Source organism: Gigantopelta aegis, chromosome 12 (assembly GCF_016097555.1).
Source record: "Gigantopelta aegis isolate Gae_Host chromosome 12, Gae_host_genome, whole genome shotgun sequence".
In the NCBI taxonomy this organism is placed as follows: Eukaryota; Metazoa; Mollusca; class Gastropoda; order Neomphalida; family Peltospiridae; genus Gigantopelta; species Gigantopelta aegis.
Genome location: NC_054710.1, coordinates 27,188,536 through 27,206,977, shown reverse-complemented (window position 1 = coordinate 27,206,977; position 18,442 = coordinate 27,188,536). Strand labels below are relative to the sequence as shown.

Genomic DNA, 18,442 nt, shown 5'->3' with positions numbered 1-18,442 from the left:
AGTGTTCACATATTCGACAGCCGGATGTTCATCTGAAATCATATAAAGATAATGTACACAGAAAAAAAGAAAGAAATGTTTTATTTAACGACGTAGTCAACACATTTTATTTACGGTTATATGGCGTCAGACATATGGTTAAGGACCACACAGATTTTGAGAGGAAACCCGCTGTCGCCACTACATGGGCTACTCTTTCCGATTAGCAGCAAGGGATCTTTTATTTGCGCCTCCCACAGGCAGGATAGCACAAACCATGGCCTTTGTTGAACCAGTTATGTATCACTGGTCGTTGCAAGTGGTTTACACCTACTCATTGAGCCTTGCGGAGCACTCACTCAGGGTTTGGAGTCGGTATCTGGATTAAAAATCCCATGCCTCGACTGGGATCCGAACCCAGAACCAATAAATGTATTGGTATAACATAAAAGATGCACAGTTTTATTAAAATTTAATAAATAAAGAAATTATTAATTACTAAAATTCCAATAATGTATGGTTAAATATATTTAGTTACTAGAAGGGGGAAGAAAATAAAAGGTTGTTATATTTTAAATCACAATTTAAAACATCGCATACATTACGTTTTGTTGCTAAAACATTTGTGTGTGTGTGTGTGTGTGTGTGTGTGTGTGTGTGTGTGTGTGTGTGTGTGTGTGTGTGTGACGTAAATTGTGAGCGATAAAAACTTATTTATCCTACGTTTGTTTGTTGTTGAATTCCTCCTCTTTCTGACTATGACGATGACCACGACAATGATGACCACGAGAATGACAACTACTGTGACACCTGAAACAGCTGGTACTAGTGCTGAGTCAGACGTGGAACCATCGATAGCTTCTGTAAAAAAAAAAAAAAAAAAAAAAAAAATATCATGAATTTGAATACTGAATGTTAATGTGCACCTCAGTTGTAGCTTTTTGAGGTTAATGCATATTTATAGCTATTTAAAACGACAAAGAAATTTGTTTTGTTCAAAGACACCACTAACGCACGTTGATTTATTAATCATCAGCTATTGGATGTCAAACATTTGTTCATTTTTACATACTGTCTTAGAGTGGAAACCCGCTACATTTTACCATCTTACAGACAGGATAACACATACCACGGCTTTTGATAGATCAGTCGTGGTGCACTGGCTGGAACGAGAAATAGCTCAATGGGACCACCGACGGGGATCGATCCCAAACCGACCGCGCATCAAGTGAGCGCCTTACCAGTGGACTATGTTCCGCTCCTTATAAAACTACAAAGGGTAATTAATGTTTGTGTATGTAAACCTTTGCACAATTTAAACTTAGAATAGTAGGTGTTTGAAAGGACAAGTAGGAAAATCCATCATAGTTTTGTGGTTGTTTTTTTTTTGTAAATGGGAGAATAATACACTATTAAGATTCTACACTATAGATCCGACAAGTCAACAAATTTATGAAATGATATTCCAAATTTGGTTTGAGGGTATCCGGTTGAGCCTAGAGATCATGTTAGAGTAGGTTGGAATCGGAAATTAAAAACAAACATTTTTGCAATTCGGCACTTTATTGCGAAAAGACACTTTGAAAAATGCATTTGCGTGTCGTTTTGCAATAAACTAAACTATTTTGTTTATGCTATTATTAATAAAAGTTAAACAAATTCAGCGATTTTGAGATGGTAAGTAGGGTCGTAGCCAATCTAATTAAAATTAGCTCCACTATTACATGTGGATCTAACAGCAGTCCGTTGGAGCTCATGTCCAGTTGACCTTTCGTTCGACCAATCAAAATCTTACTTGCAAAATCATGCCAGTGATTTGAAAATAATTTTGAAAACATTCGGGATTATGCCGAGGGTATACGAAATGACTCGGATGCATTACGAAGTATGCCGGAAACTAAATACAATATAAAATTTTATATAAAATTCGTTTCAAGATGGGGCATTCCCAGTCTGGAGCTCCACGCGGTAAGACGTGTTTGTTTCGCTGGTGCACACTGCACGTGCTTTCATGTGCTCGACTTGGGGATCCTTCATTTTGTTGTTTTTGTCAGCGAAATGAAGTTTTCTACTGGGATGTATGCGGCCATTGGAACTGATAGAACGCTGGAACGCTTCTCGTTTCGACAGTCTGCACCACCAGGTTGGATTCTTTTTTAGCGAGATTCCTCGCCTCCACGTCATTTCTCCGTCTAACTATGTTGACTTGTTTTTTTTGTGACTCGTATGACGGCCATTCTGCAGAACGCCACGGTTGTTCGCGTTTAGTCTCTACATGTCCGAGCCTGTCCTAGCAGCACTGGAAGATTGACCGCCCCACTCTAAGAAGAAATAGGAAGCGGGGTCGGCCCCTACTACTCTTTTTCTAGACTTTATTTGCTTTATAGTGATACCATTTCGTATCCTCCGGAGTCGGGCCCGTCCGCACCACTATACCAACCCATGACGACTGGACTATACCCTAGTCTGATACTCTCTCTCGTTCAGACGGATCCGGCTTCTCAAGATCTGTATTTCAGCACAGCACTACACCTTCAACGTCTATCGACTGTCAATCTAGGGGTTTTCTTGACGGGATGCAACCCATCTCGTCCCTATAAGCTGTGCACCCAAACGGCCTTAACGAGGCCACTCACGTGAACATATCGATCGGACTTTAAACTTTTAGATCTGCGTTCAAAAGATTATGTCGAAATGACTTCTTTTTTTTAATTATTATTAAATAGTCCGATCCTCTCTTCTTTTTCTTATTTAATTTTGGACCGTCCTTCTAAAATGCTCCAAATTATATAAATATTATTCGGCCGAGCAGTCAATTCTTTTTTATTCTTTTTTTTTTAAATTTATTCTATTAACTTTTTTACTAATTGCTATTTTCAAAATTCTGCCCATTTTCAACTTCTACCCCCCCCCCCCCCCCCCCCCCCCCCCCCCCCCATCCCGAGTCAGGTCACCGATCTTATCGGAGGTCGGACTCGGGATGGGCGTGTTCGAAACCCTAGTGGTATATGGGCACGTTAAACAAGTTATCATCATCAAGATGGGGAAAAAACCCGTGATGGTATAGCCATAAAATCTGTTTATGCTAGTATACAATCCAGAGTTTATTACTGCACTTTTCCCCCTGTTGTTTTCAATGTTGAAATAAACCAACAAGTTCGCCTATTGCATAAATAGTCTCGCCCGATATTTTTTGAATTTGTATGCTCCCGAATAACGCTATAAATGGCGAAGTGTTATTGGTCGATATTTAAATTGTTATTTATAGATGAAATGTCACCTGGACATGCGAGTCCACGCAATGCTGTTAGATCTACTGACCCAGTAGCTAGGATTTTTTGTTGGGGGGGGGGGGGGGGGGGGGGGGGAGGGGGGAGATTTGGCAACTGATTAGTTAAGTCTAAAACTCTTTAAACGGTTAAGAAAAGAATTTTCTTTAAGTTTCTATAATTTATTTCCGGATTTTGTTCTGCCAGTTGCCCTCTCCCACGCTAGCTACGGCCCTGATGACAGAAAGTCGTTTTCTGTTTAAAAAAGACAGTTTATTGCAAAACGGCACTTTAATGGAAATGCAATATATCTGAAAAGTCCACTGATCAACAAATTTATGAAAATATATGTCAAAACTATTAATTTGGGGGGTTTTAATTGAGCCCAGAGATCATGTTAGAGTAGGCTGGAATCGGCAATTTAATTCATTATTTAAAAAAATATATATTATTACAATTCGGTACTCTACATCCCACACACACCTGTTCAGCAATTGAATGACGAAACAATTTTAATTAATAAAATCTACGGTCCTTTTTTATTTTTTATTTGTAACTGCAAGTATTTATAATTTAGTTTAGCTTGATATAGCATGCAAGTACACAGCACTAATTGGCAGTAAAATATAGTGTGTTTAACATAAATACTAGGACTCATCGTACTTTATTAATCATCGTTTATTGCAATTAGGTGTTACATTTGGTAGTTGTGACATATAGTTTTAGAGTAAACCCGCTATATTGTTCCACTTGGGGCAAGGTACATTTTATATACATTTTCCAACAGACAGCAAGACACGACATACCACAGCCTTTTGTTATACGGGATGAGAAGGACAAAATCTAATCGGCGAATGAGTCCACCGATGAGATTCGATCACAAAACTCATCGACTGAGATAGATCCTGTCCCTAATTGCCTATGAAAGAATTATACTGATACACACACACACATACACACACATACACACACCACACACACCACACACACACATACACACACACATATATATATACACACACACACATACACACACACATACACACACATACAATATACACACACACACACAATATACATACACACATACACACACATACACATACACACAGGCAGATACACAAACCATGGCCTTTGTTGACACATGTATCTCATATGTGGTTTACACCTACCCATTGAGCCTTGCGGAGCACTCACTCAGGATTTGGAGTCGGTACACTGGATTACAAATCCCATGCCTCGACTGGGACCGAACCCAGTACCTACCAGCCTGTAGACCGATGGCCTAACCACGACGCCACCGAGGCATACACATACTCTGGTGAAGATAGAGGTTTTATCCATTACAACCAAGTTTAATATATATATATATATATATATATATATATATATATATATATATACATACATACTGACAGACAGACAGGTTGACAGGCAGGCAGATAGATGTAGACAGACAGATAGATAGGTAGACAGACAGACAGACAGATAATTAGATAATTTGATAGACTGATTAACAGTCGTATATGTCTGCACAAGTGTTGGGTGTTTAACTCACGTGTCACATATAGAACGGTGCTGTTGGAAACTCGGTGTCCTGGTATGTCTAAGTTCGTCACCGTACAGGATATGTTATCTGTGTTTTGATTCCACTTCGGGGTGATTGAAAACCAGTAAGAAAGTTCGTTGCTATCAGCTGATATTAAAGAACTGTTATTTAGAACTTCTTGCACGCCCGTTTCGTTTCTCCATATTAAAAATACGATGGTTCCCGCAACGGAATCTGTTTTGCAGGTCAAGTTGTACCGAGTCGTCCCATTTACAATAAATTCGCCCTTGTTGTCAATGGTTACCCGTGTAGGTCCATCTGAAAATAATAAGATTTTGTCAAGAGTCTGTTCGCCCATTCTCTCCATCTCCTTCTGTATCTTGGAGAGAGCACTCTGGTGAAGTAAAGTTTGTTTTATTTAACTTATCATCGGCTATTGGACGTCATTCTGACACTGTTTTTTTAATAGGAAACCCGCTGTCACCACATAGGCTACTCTTTTTACGACAGGCAGCAAGGGGTCTTTTATTTGCGCTTCCCATAGGCAGGATAGCACAAACCATGGCCTTTGTTGAACCAGTTATGTATCTCTAGTCGGTGCATGTGGTTTACACCTACCCATTGAGCCTTGCGGAGCACTCACTCAGGATTTGGAGTCGGTATCTGGATTAAAAATCCCATGCCTCGACTGGGATCCGAACCCAGTACCTACCAGCCTGTAGACCGATGGCCTAACCACGACGCCACCGAGGCCGGTAAACTCTGGTGAAGATAGAGGTTTTATCCACGACAACCAAGTTTAAATGCATATATATATATATATATATATATATATATATATACTGACAGACAAATAGATTGATGGACAGACAGGCAGATAGATGTAGATAGATAGACAGACAGACAGACAGAGATAATTTGATAGACTGATTAACAGTCGTATATTTCTGCACAAGTGTTGGGTGTTTATCTCACGTGTCACATATAGAATGGTGCTGTTGGAAACTCGGTTTCCTGGTATGTCTAAATGCATCACCGTACAGGATATGTTATCTCTGTTTTGATTTCACTTCGGACTGATTGAAAACCAATAAGAAAGTTCGTTACTATCAGCTGACATTATGGAAGAAATATTTAGAACTTCTTGCACGCCCGTTTCGTTTCTCCATATTACAAATACGATGTTCCCCGTAACGGAATCTGTTTTGCAAGTCAAGTTGTACCGAGTCGTCCCATTTACAATAAATGCGCCCTTGTTGTCAATGGTTACCCGTGTAGGTCCATCTAAAAATAATAAGTTTATGTTCTCAATTGTCGTATTTCCCTTCCCTGTATTGGGAAGAGATTGTGTCCACGACAATCGAGCTTAAGCAGTTATGTGAAGAAAGCATGCCAAACATTACCCACACCGTCGGTCTGTTCAGCAATTGAATGACGAAACAATTTTAGTTAATAATATTTACGGTCCATGTTTTATTTTGTATTTGTTCTGCAAGTATTTATAATTCAGTTTGGCTTGTGTAGCATTCAAATACATAATTTGATAGACTGATTAACAGTCATATATATATTTTTGCACAAGTGTTGGGTTTTTCACTCACGTGTCACATCAAGAATGGTGCTGTTGGAAACTCGGTTTCCTGGAATCTTTGAGTTCCTCGCCGTACAGGATATGTTATTTCTGTTTTGATTCCACTTCGAACTGATTGAAAACCAATCAGAGAGCTCGTCATTGTTAGCTGATGATACGGAACTGTTTTTAAGAATCTTTCGCCCGCCTGTTTCGTTTCTCCATGTAAAGGTGATGTTCCCCGTGACAGAATCTGTTTTGCAGGTCAAGTTGTACCGACTGGTTCCATTTGCAATAAAAGCTCTCTTGTTGTCAATGGTTACCCGTGTAGGTCCATCTGAAAATAATATTTTATCAAGAGTCTGTCCTCTCATTCTCCCCAACCCCTGCTGTACCTTTGAGAGAGAGAGCGCTCTGGTGAAGACAGAAGTGGTATCCGCGACAACCGAGCTTAAACGCAGTTCCCTGATAGAAGCATCCGAAACATTTCCCACACCCACAATCTCTTTAACAAATGAATGGCGAAATAATTTTAGTTACAAATTCTGTAGTCCCCCTTTTTATGACCGCAAATATTAAAGGCATATTGTCACAGATTATTGGCCTATTAAATAGCCTAACAAAGTATTACCTAAAAATATATAAATTTGATTTGTCCCTAAATGTACTTTATTCAACCATCTACTCCACTTATTAATGATATTTCATAAATATAATTGAATTATGGCAATGGTCTATAATTCAAAAACTAATATTGTCAACAGGGTTGACATGGATTTTCACTCCATCGTGGTTCAGTTAAGGTCATGCGATAGCTAAATTTGGTTTCCAAATATTAATGTAATTTGCATTTATTATCTATTTTGAGGAATATGGTTCTTAAATCTGTGACAGTATGCCCTTAATAATTTAGTTTGACTCGATGTTGAATGAACTTGTATAGATTGGAAATAAAATAAAGATTTGCACTTTCTGTGAATTCCGGCGCCTATAGAAACTCGCTACAATCTTTTAGATGCAGTTCGTATCTAAATCTCCACAGACAGGACACCATATACCATTGCCTTTGGTATATTAGTGGTGGAACACTGGTTGCGACGAGAAAAAGAACTTCATAATCCTCCGAGACTGATTTCCGGTTTCCGTATCATCTGTAGCAGTTCTGCGTCCGACGAGGATCGACGCACACCCCAAAAATGCGGGGTATGGTCGCGCAGAGAGAGAGAGAGAGAGAGAGAGAGAGAGAGAGAGAGAGAGAGAGAGAGAGAGAGAGAGAGAGAGGTGGGGAGGGAGGGAGGGAGGGAGAGAGATAGACATAGAGAGACAGAGACAGAGACAGACAGACAGAGAGGGGGAGAGAGAGACCGAGAGAGACAGAGAGAAATAGAGAGAGAGAGAGAGAGAGAGACAGAGAGAGAGACAGAGACAGAGAGAGACAGAGACAGAAAAAGAGAAAGAGAGACGGAGACAGAGACAGAGAAAGAGAGACAGAGAGAGAGAGTCGGCGTGGTGTTTGAGATTGATTGTATGGAAACTAGGCTCACCGATTGGATTGCTAAAGAAAACTGTATTATTCATAATAAAATACATTACATACGTAGAATTGTAAGATTCACCACGTGACTTCTGGAATCTTTGACAAAACATGCCCACTGCGTTGAATCCTCCCCACTCAACTTGTGTATTTTAAGGAAATATGTTCTCGCATCTGATTTGTGAGTTTGACATCCACAGGTGTATTCTTTAGGTATATTTGTAATGAATGTGCAGGTATCTTTCAAATATCGAGCATTGCAAATGGTCTCTCCGCTTCGGTTAAAGAAGACTGTGTTGGGAATAGCATGTCCGGATACAGTGCATGTCCAAACGAATACCTTCTCAAGGACCTTTGTGGTATTCACTGTCCCGAGAAGCACATCCTCCGCTGAAAAATACAATATATTTATTATCATCGTTGTCATCGTCATCATCATCTTCATCGTCAACTTGTCTATCATCATCATCATTATCATTATCAACTTCATCATCATCATCATCAACGTCATCATTTTCATCGTCATCATCTTCGTCATCATCAACTTTATCATCATCATAATCATCGTAATCATCATCATCATCATCATCATCATCATAATCATCGTCGTCGTCAACATCATCATCATAATCATCGTAATCATCATCATCATCACCATCATAATATCATCGTCGTCGTCGTCAACATCACTTTTATCATCATCAGCAGCAGCAGCAGCATCGTCATATTTCGCTATTTTTCCCATGTACAAGTATTTTTAACAAATATCGATAAATAAATAATATTCCTCATATAATCTTTGCATAATTAACTCAAGAAAATGAAAAATGTAAATGTGTTGTCTCTCGGCGTAAACAGTGGTTTCCTCGAGAATCCTTGGCGAACAATATACACTATATAGACAACTGTTGCATATGTATTAAATTATTAGGCTGTCCTTTCTTAATTTGGAGATTCAAATTCAAATTGCGATGTTACGTGTCAACCTAATAATATATAATATCGGTCTAGTACTGTGGCAAGAAAGGTTTCGTTGTATTCGTTATGAGCAGGCATGTTCGCTCTCGACCCCCACCCCACCCCCATGCACACATGCAGATAAATCAGACTGTACTGCATTGATTAATAGGCAGCTAGAAAAAACCCTAATTATGACGGAAAAGGATCCTCTCCATCCACCCACCCCACCCCCAAAAAGTAAAGCAACACCCCTTCCCCCTCCCAAACAAAACACAAAAAGTCCCCGAGTAAGTAAACACCAATACTAAAAATAATAAACTAGCAAAAAGAGAGAAAATGATATTTGTAAATGCATCCACTCCCACCCCCGTGATTCGAACCCAGCACCTACCAGTCTAATAGCTGGTGTATGACCTTACCCGCTCCAGAGGCTCCAAACATCAAGAGGAAGTACACACACACCGTCACGTGATACAGATCCATCGTCTGGAATCGTCTGACTGTTCTAGCAATGAGAAAAAGAAACAATTAAATGTTTGTTTATCCACACCTCAGAACATTTAAAATCGTCTTTAAACCTTGGTCGAGAGGGTGAGAAAAGAAACAACCAATACAACACAGGCTACTTTTATAATCGCTAACAATAACACTTGTTACCAAGATATATGTTCCTTTTTTTTTTTCCCTTTTTTTTTCTACCGGCCTCGGTGGTGTAGTGGATAAGCCATCGGACATAAGGCTGATAGGTACTGGGTTCGCAGCTCGGTACTGGCTCCCACCCAGAGCGAGCTTTAACGACTCAATGGGTAGGTGTCAGGCCACCACACACTCTTCGCTTTCACTAACGACTAACCAACTAACAACTAACCCACTGCCCTGGACAGACAGTCCAGGTAGTTGAGGTGTGTGCCCAGGACAGCGTTCCTGAACCTTAATTGGATATAAGCACGAAAATAAGTTGAAATGAAATTATATCAAGTAGAGTTTCTTCAAAACGTCATTACCAAACAATGGAAAGCTTACGATTGTGAACTGAATCATCCAGCACGTATATATTGTTTTAAAGTTTATTCAAGTTCCTCGTCTATGCCTACGTGGTGGAAGTGTGTACTTACTGTTATTCGTAAAGAAGAACATATAACCAGGGGCGGAAAAGTGAAAACTAGATCTTCTGAAATGCATATCCTTGCATTCTACAAATAAACTTCACCATTATAAATACTGACAATTACAACACTTTTAAAACATATTTTCGCTAACGTCAAATATATAAATAAATATATATATATATATATATATATATATATTTAAATAGAAATTTTAAACACCTGTTACAATATCCAATGCTTCCCCTTCACAAACCCCTGGATCCGCTCCGGAATGAGTAATTGCACAGACACTTGGCATTACAAGGTCAGGGTCTTTGGAACAATAATTGGAGGGGTGGGAATGCACAATGTCTAGTGGAGAGGGCACAGTCTCTAGTAGAGGGGGTACAGCTTCTAGTGGAGGGGGCACAGTCTCTAATGGGGGCACAGTCTCTAGTGGAGGGGGAACAGCCTCTAGTGGAGGGGGCACAGTCTCTAGTGAAGGAGGCACAGTCTGTAGTGGGGATGCACTGTCTCTAGTGAAGGAGGCACAGTCTGTAGTGGGGATGCACTGTCTCTAGTGAAGGAGGCACAGTCTGTAGTGGGGATGCACTGTCTCTAGTGAAGGAGGCACAGTCTGTAGTGGGGATGCACTGTCTCTAGTGAAGGAGGCACAGTCTGTAGTGGGGATGCACTGTCTCTAGTGAAGGAGGCACAGTCTGTAGTGGGGATGCACTGTCTCTAGTGAAGGAGGCACAGTCTGTAGTGGGGATGCACTGTCTCTAGTGAAGGAGGCACAGTCTGTAGTGGGGATGCACTGTCTCTAGTGGAGGAGGCACAGTCTGTAGTGGGGATGCACTGTCTCTAGTGGAGGGGGCACAGTCTCTAGTGAAGGAGGCACAGTCTGTAGTGGGGATGCACTGTCTCTAGTGAAGGAGGCACAGTCTGTAGTGGGGATGCACTGTCTCTAGTGAAGGAGGCACAGTCTGTAGTGGGGATGCACTGTCTCTAGTGAAGGAGGCACAGTCTGTAGTGGGGATGCACTGTCTCTAGTGAAGGAGGCACAGTCTGTAGTGGGGATGCACTGTCTCTAGTGAAGGAGGCACAGTCTGTAGTGGGGATGCACTGTCTCTAGTGAAGGAGGCACAGTCTGTAGTGGGGATGCACTGTCTCTAGTGAAGGAGGCACAGTCTGTAGTGGGGATGCACTGTCTCTAGTGAAGGAGGCACAGTCTGTAGTGGGGATGCACAGTCTCTAGTGAAGGAGGCACAGTCTGTAGTGGGGATGCACTGTCTCTAGTGGAGGGGGCACAGTCTGTAGTGGAGGGGGCACAGTCTCTAGTGGGGATGCACTGTCTCTAGTGAAGGGGGCACAGTCTGTAGTGGGGATGCACTGTCTCTAGTGAAGGAGGCACAGTCTGTAGTGGGGATGCACTGTCTCTAGTGAAGGAGGCACAGTCTGTAGTGGGGATGCACAGTCTCTAGTGAAGGAGGCACAGTCTGTAGTGGGGATGCACTGTCTCTAGTGGAGGGGGCACAGTCTGTAGTGGAGGGGGCACAGTCTCTAGTGGGGATGCACTGTCTCTAGTGAAGGGGGCACAGTCTGTAGTGGAGGGGGTACAGTCTGTAGTGGAGGGGGCACAGTCTCTAGTGGGGATGCACAGTCTCTAGTGAAGGAGGCACAGTCTGTAGTGGGGATGCACTGTCTGTAGTGAAGGAGGCACAGTCTCTAGTGGGGATGCACAGTCTCTAGTGAAGGAGGCACAGTCTGTAGTGGGGATGCACTGTCTCTATTGGAGGGGGCACAGTCTGTAGTGGAGGGGGCACAGTCTCTAGTGGGGATGCACTGTCTCTAGTAAAGGGGGCACAGTCTGTAGTGGAGGGGGCACATTCTGTAGTGGGGATGCACTGTCTGTAGTGAAGGGGGCACAGTCTCTAGTGGGGATGCACTGTCTGTAGTGAAGGGGGCACAGTCTCTAGTGGGGATGCACTGTCTCTAGCGGAGGGGGCACAGTCTGTAGTGGAGGGGGCACAGTCTGTAGTGGAGGGGGCACAGTCTCTAGTGGAGGGGGCACAGTCTGTAGTGGAGGGGGCACTGTCTCTAGTGGAGGGGGCACAGTCTGTAGTGGAGGGGGCACAGTCTCTAGTGGGGATGCACTGTCTGTAGTGAAGGGGGCACAGTCTCTAGTGGGGATGCACTGTCTCTAGTGAAGGGGGCACAGTCTCTAGTGGGGATGCACTGTCTGTAGTGAAGGGGGCACAGTCTCTAGTGGGGATGCACTGTCTCTAGTGAAGGGGGCACAGTCTCTAGTGGGGATGCACTGTCTCTAGTGAAGGGGGCACAGTCTCTAGTGGGGATGCACTGTCTCTAGTGAAGGGGGCACAGTCTCTAGTGGGGATGCACTGTCTCTAGTGAAGGGGGCACAGTCTCTAGTGGGGATGCACTGTCTCTAGTGAAGGGGGCACAGTCTCTAGTGGGGATGCACTGTCTCTAGTGAAGGGGGCACAGTCTCTAGTGGGGATGCACTGTCTCTAGTGAAGGGGGCACAGTCTCTAGTGGGGATGCACTGTCTGTAGTGAAGGGGGCACTGTCTCTAGTGAAGGGGGCACTGTCTCTAGTGGGGATGCACTGTCTCTAGTGGAGGGGGCACAGTCTGTAGTGAAGGGGGCACAGTCTGTAGTGAAGGGGGCACTGTCTCTAGTGAAGGGGGCACAGTCTGTAGTGGAGGGGGCACAGTGTCTAGTTGAGGGGGCACAGTCTCTAGTGAAGAGGGCACAGTCTGTAGTGGGGATGCACTGTCTGTAGTGAAGGGGGAACAGCCTCTAGTGGAGGGGGCACAGTCTCTAGTGGGGATGCACTGTCTCTAGTGAAGGAGGCACAGTCTCTAGTGGGGATGCACTGTCTCTAGTGAAGGGGGCACAGTCTGTAGTGGAGGGGGCACAGTGTCTAGTGGAGGGGGCACAGTCTGTAGTGGACGGGCACAGTCTGTAGTGGACGGGCACAGTCTGTAGTGAAGGGGGCACAGTCTGTAGTGGACGGGCACAGTCTGTAGTGAAGGGGGCACAGTCTGTAGTGAAGGGGGCACAGTCTGTAGTGGACGGGCACAGTCTGTAGTGAAGGGGGCACAGTCTGTAGTGGACGGGCACAGTCTGTAGTGGACGGGCACAGTCTGTAGTGGGGATGCACAGTGGAGGGGGCACAGTGTCTAGTGGAGGGGGCACAGTCTCTAGTAGAGGGGGCACAATCTCTAGTAGAGGGGGCACAGCCTTCTCCCCTTCCCCCTCCCCAGTTTCTACGGGTTTGTGTAGTGAGCGGGTGTATTATACTGTTTCGTTTTATTTCTTCCTGTTTTGTTGTTGTGTTGTGTTGTTGTTGTTGTTTCGGTTAGGGGGGGGGGGGTTGTTTTTTGTTTTTGTTTTTTGTTGTTGTTGGGGGTTTTTTTTTGGGGGGGGTGCTGTTGGGGTTTTGGGGGGTTTTGTGTGTGGGTTTTTTTGTTGTTGTTGGTTTTTTTGTTTGGTTTTTTGTATTTTGGGGGATTGGTTGTTGGTTATTTTTATAGCAGCAAGGCAAGAAATTATACATTAAAAAAAAAATCCAAACCAATTTCATATTTTATTTGTCATATCAAAATGTATGAATTCAATGTAAATTGTTTTGTATATTGAGTGATAAAAATAATAATTAAAAGAAAGTACCATGTCACTTGTATTGTTATTTTCAATAAAACAAAATGTGCTTATGTTTCAAATGCGTAAAAGCAAAAAAAACACCCACATATATCTTTCAGTAAAGGTTCTCTGCACACTTCAGCCTCGAAATGCCGGCCGCTTTTTATCTTTTTAAAAGCCCATTGTCTCAGATTTTACCTATAATAGTTTATATTGCGGTTGAAAAACAATTTTGTGTGAATAAAAACAGTTTCTTTACAAATTATCAATTGCATAGGTTAAATCTTGCTTTATAACGCAGCTATGAAGCTAACTAATTGAACAGCCAACGTAGAGAACGCACGATTCTAACATTGGTCTCTGTGTACTGCATTATCACACACAAAAATCCCACAAAAAAGACCGGCCTCGGTGGCGTCGTGGTTAAGCCATCGGGTATAAGGCTTGTGTGTACAGCCCGGTACCGGCTTCCACCCAGAACGAGTTTTACTCAGTGGGTAACTGTAAGACCACTACACCCTCTTTTCTCTCACTAACCACTCACAACTAACAACTAACCCTGTGTCCTGGACAGACAACCCAGATTGCTGAGGCGTGTGCCCAGGACAGTGTGCTTGAACATTAATTGGATATAAGCACGGAAATAAATTGAAATGAAATGATATCCAACATTTGGCAATTGTGACACGTAGTCATTAGAGGAAACCCGCTACATCTTTCCTAATGCAGCATGGGATCTTTTGTATGCACTTTCTCACAGACAGGAAAGCACATACCACGGTCTTAGCCCAGTTGTGATGCACTGGTTGGAACGAGAAAAAAACACAATCATTTGAATGGATCCAATGAGGTGATTCGATCCTGCGACGCAAGCACCTCAAGCGATCACTCAACCGACTCAGCTAAATCCCGCCCCTATTCATTAATGAGTTATTTCTTTTAATACATGTTTTAACATTATTCATTATAAATTTGTCATATCAGTTCCTTGTTTACGCAGAGAGTCCATAAGTTACGCAAATAAAACGCTCGAATTCGACTAACCAAGGGACATAACTCCAATGGACTTGGGAATGCGGAAGTTAAAAAAAAGTCTTTAAAAGTTTTCTCTGTCACGTTGCAAGATCGATTTTTTGACTTATGTTTTGAGAAGTAAAAGTGCTGACTATGTCACCCTGTTTGAAGTGGTAGCTACTAATTATTAGTTCTTTACATGTTTTAAAACAGATTCCATTACAAACATTTACAAAGATCCATGGCATTATGATTAGACTGTGGAACTTTGACTGAGTTTTAATGGCCGTGGGTAACTGGGTAAAAAAAGTGGGTTGGTCTTTTAATAATAACTTTTATTAATATTATTTAATAGTTAAGACACTCATTTAGGAATCTTAAACAACAAATCCCCCCCCCCCCCCCCCCCAAAAAAAAAAAAAAAAAAAATTATAATAAAGAAATAAAATAATAATAATAATAATAATTGGGCTTGTTTTTCCACACACCATGTCACTAAGTTAATATACCGGTATATTATATATACCATCGACGTCCCAATACCATATTTATGGAAATACTATTCTACATTTTTCAGCTACGATACGTGAAATAAAATAGATTGTTGCATGACTTAAAACGAATCCATTCTAGTAAATAAAAGTCAAACACCCTCCAGTAAACAGGAAAGAGTGCAGTGTTTTCGCTGCTCCATTTAAGCGGGGCGGCCCACCCCGCTATTGTATTTTGTCGCCCTCCTTTCACGTTCTCCGCCCTCCTTTATTTTCTGCGCCCCTCTTTATTTTCCAGCACCCATCTCCGCTATTTCCAAATGCACACTTTTTTCCACACAAAAAAACCACAACGATCAGTGTGCACACTGGACATCAAAGGAAACGAGCCGCGTTGTGTACAAAAAAGCAATTGATGAAACATTTACGACAGTTACCGTAACGTAATTTAATGCTAACAGTATTTTTAACAGCCTATTTTGTCGCATCTGTCCATTTGTATGTTTAATACACATAATAAAAGTTATATTTTATTTAAGCATTTTTTATGGATTCGGTAATCTCCAATTAAAACCCCCCACTTATTTGTCGCCCAATTTGTCACGTGATCACAACGGTCACTCTATCTTTTGTTTCCACTAACTGTCGTTTGATATTTTGTCCTCCGCTGTAGATATAATTCATTGTAACTGATGATTTTTACTTTCTGTCATTTCTGTCATTCTGTTTATACAGCAGTTCTTTATAACATATTGTAAACTTTTCATTGGGGGGGGGGGGGATAACACTGCTTATAAAAACAACGGAAGTGGTAGTGTTTAGCATTAAAATCATTTAAATTGGGTGCCAAATAATATATACACCACCTTTACAAAAACAGTTTGTGATAATATTTTATCACAGCGATCGATTCATTCGATGAAGATGGAAATTAAAAAAATGTATTTGACATTACGGGATCACACCAACGTCTTTTTTGTTTTTCGTATAATAATAATATTAAAACACTGATCGGTTCAGCAAAACCAGAACTGCCCGTGAATATCAGACCGATAACATCTTCGGTTCAATTAAAAGACGAGTCTGCTTGTATTTCATATAAACATTTTTGTAGGCAAAATAAGGAGTATGTCTTTCCACAAAGTCTATCAACATACAACAACACGGTAACCGCCAAGCTCCCCCCCCCCCCCACCCCCACCCCCCATTTTTTTGTTTTGCTTTTTTTTGTTTGCTTTTGCTTTTTTTTGAAGGGTGTGGTGCCACATGGCTGCCCTCCTTTAATTTTCACCCAGCAAGAACACTAGAGTGTGACATTTCTAACTGCATTCAGGCACATATGTTTGCATGTGTGGTTTGTCATTTAAGTTTTAAACCCATACCAAGTTCAATAACATTTTTTAAAACAAAGAAATCCAGAATAAAAAATGTTGCTTTACAAATTACCATTCAGTTATACAGATTAAATCTGTATTTAATACAGGGGTGAAGATAAAATGGTAGAACAGCCAAAGTCTGCAACTTGACTTGCATTGTCTCTGATGTAAAACTTTTTATAAAATAATGCAGAACAAGAATAAAGCTAGACATGTGCTTGCTGTAGCATATAAACTAGTTGGGGTGGCAGTCTTCTTTGTGGTGATGCAAGAGGGATGGAATAAGCTTTGTGGTGATACAAGGGGGTAAAATCTCCAGTAAAGGATTTCCTCGGGAGTGGTTGTCCTGCTACAGACGAAGCACGTACACGTGTGCGTTTAATTTGGATATTGTAAATGCTACAGTAGTAGGCTACTAAGAAAATAAATATCAAAGAAAAACTAAATCTGTACCCCCCTCCCCCCCTCCCCACACACACACGCACAAACCCAAACATTTTACAAAAATATACGATGTACTTAGTTATCATATTACAAAGCATATTTATTGTTTATTACAGTAATAGTTGACGGTTATGTCATTATGTAAGTCTTGGTGTCATCTGATCTGTTCTTTCCGACGCCACATAACCATAAATAAAATGTGTTGAGTGCATCGTTAAATAAAATATTTCCTTCCTTCCTGATCTGTTCTAATTTCATGCAAATCGCTTAAACTTAAAGGGACATTCCCGAGTTTGCTATAATTTTTACGATTGTAATTACATATTAAATTTATTTTAAAGCATAAAATATTAGTGGCTGTATATTAAACGTGTTTCTGATCGTTCTAATATTTGTAATAGGTTAAATTTAATTTTATTTCCTAAAATATTTGTTTTCGTTCGTACAAAATTATTTAAAGACAAAATCCAGTTTGGGCTTCTTATAAATATTAAAACGACCAGAAACACATGGAATATACAGACACTGATATTCTAAACAAGAAAATATATTTAATATGTAAGTTTAATCGTAAACATATTTTATTAGTTGGAAATATCTTACAATGCAGCAAACAACGACAATCAATTAACTGACATTTTGAATAAACCCTGTAGCAATGGAAAATTTCATTCTTATTTTTATATGCGCACATTCGCTCGCGTTAATGTGAGTTAAAACTACTAAATATATTTTGATTTTGTTCCTGTATAATGTAAGCTAATTAAATGGGATTCATGTTTTACCATAACATTGAATAACAATTGTCAGGCAGTAGCTCTAATAGATAATTATGGCTTATCCAGTTCATTCCAATAAGCCGACAATTTCCACATTTAAAACAAAATCATATTACAAAGCATATTTATTGTTTATTACAGTAATAGTTGACGGTTATGTCATTATGTAAGTCTTGGTGTCATCTGATCTGTTCTTTCCGACGCCACATAACCATAAATAAAATGCGTTGAGTGCATCGTTAAATAAAATATTTCCTTCCTTCCTGATCTGTTCTTATTTCATGCAAATTGCTTAAACTTAAAGGGACATTCCCGAGTTTGCTGTAATTTTTACGATTGTAATTACATATTAAATTTATTTTAGTGCACTGGCTGGAACGAGAAATAGCCCAATGGGCCCACAGACAGGATCGATCCTAGACTGACTGCACATCAAGCAAGCACTTCACCACTGGGCTACATCCCCCCCCCCCCCCCCCCCCTTACTAGTACCAGTATAACTTACAACCAGGGGTCGAAATGGACTGAAATTTCTGCCGGACATTTGATCTGGTAAACTGCAAACTTTGCCAGACCGAATAAAAGCCTGCCAAAAAACCCATAATTAACTCAGACTAATATGCGGATATAAATATAAAATAATTATTGGTTACGATGCGACAACAGGCAAACAAAATTCTCCTGCCCATTGTGATGTTGACCAGTAAAAACTGGTCGGAAC

The 18,442-nt window shown here is 41.0% G+C and overlaps 2 protein-coding genes across 2 annotated transcripts in view; one reads left to right on the top strand and one right to left on the bottom strand.

Moving 5' to 3' along the window:
• Positions 1 to 18,265, bottom strand: part of LOC121385935 (uncharacterized protein PB18E9.04c-like) — an 18,361-nt gene extending 96 nt beyond the window's left edge. Inside the window, exons 1-11 of the mRNA XM_041516730.1 lie at positions 18,227 to 18,265; positions 12,849 to 13,154; positions 12,579 to 12,812; positions 11,940 to 12,152; positions 11,528 to 11,677; positions 10,315 to 10,526; positions 9,281 to 9,366; positions 6,399 to 6,704; positions 4,807 to 5,115; positions 703 to 840; positions 1 to 32 (exon numbers count right to left, since the gene is read on the bottom strand). The exon at positions 1 to 32 is cut by the window's left edge and continues 96 nt beyond it. Of these exons, the coding sequence (XP_041372664.1) occupies positions 1 to 32; positions 703 to 840; positions 4,807 to 5,115; positions 6,399 to 6,704; positions 9,281 to 9,366; positions 10,315 to 10,526; positions 11,528 to 11,677; positions 11,940 to 12,152; positions 12,579 to 12,812; positions 12,849 to 13,154; positions 18,227 to 18,265 (2,025 nt within the window). The remainder of the gene's footprint in view (positions 33 to 702; positions 841 to 4,806; positions 5,116 to 6,398; positions 6,705 to 9,280; positions 9,367 to 10,314; positions 10,527 to 11,527; positions 11,678 to 11,939; positions 12,153 to 12,578; positions 12,813 to 12,848; positions 13,155 to 18,226) is intronic.
• Positions 14,667 to 18,442, top strand: part of LOC121386353 (proprotein convertase subtilisin/kexin type 7-like) — a 39,477-nt gene continuing 35,701 nt past the window's right edge. Inside the window, exon 1 of the mRNA XM_041517233.1 lies at positions 14,667 to 14,804. The gene's annotated coding sequence lies outside the window, so the exon portion shown is untranslated. The remainder of the gene's footprint in view (positions 14,805 to 18,442) is intronic.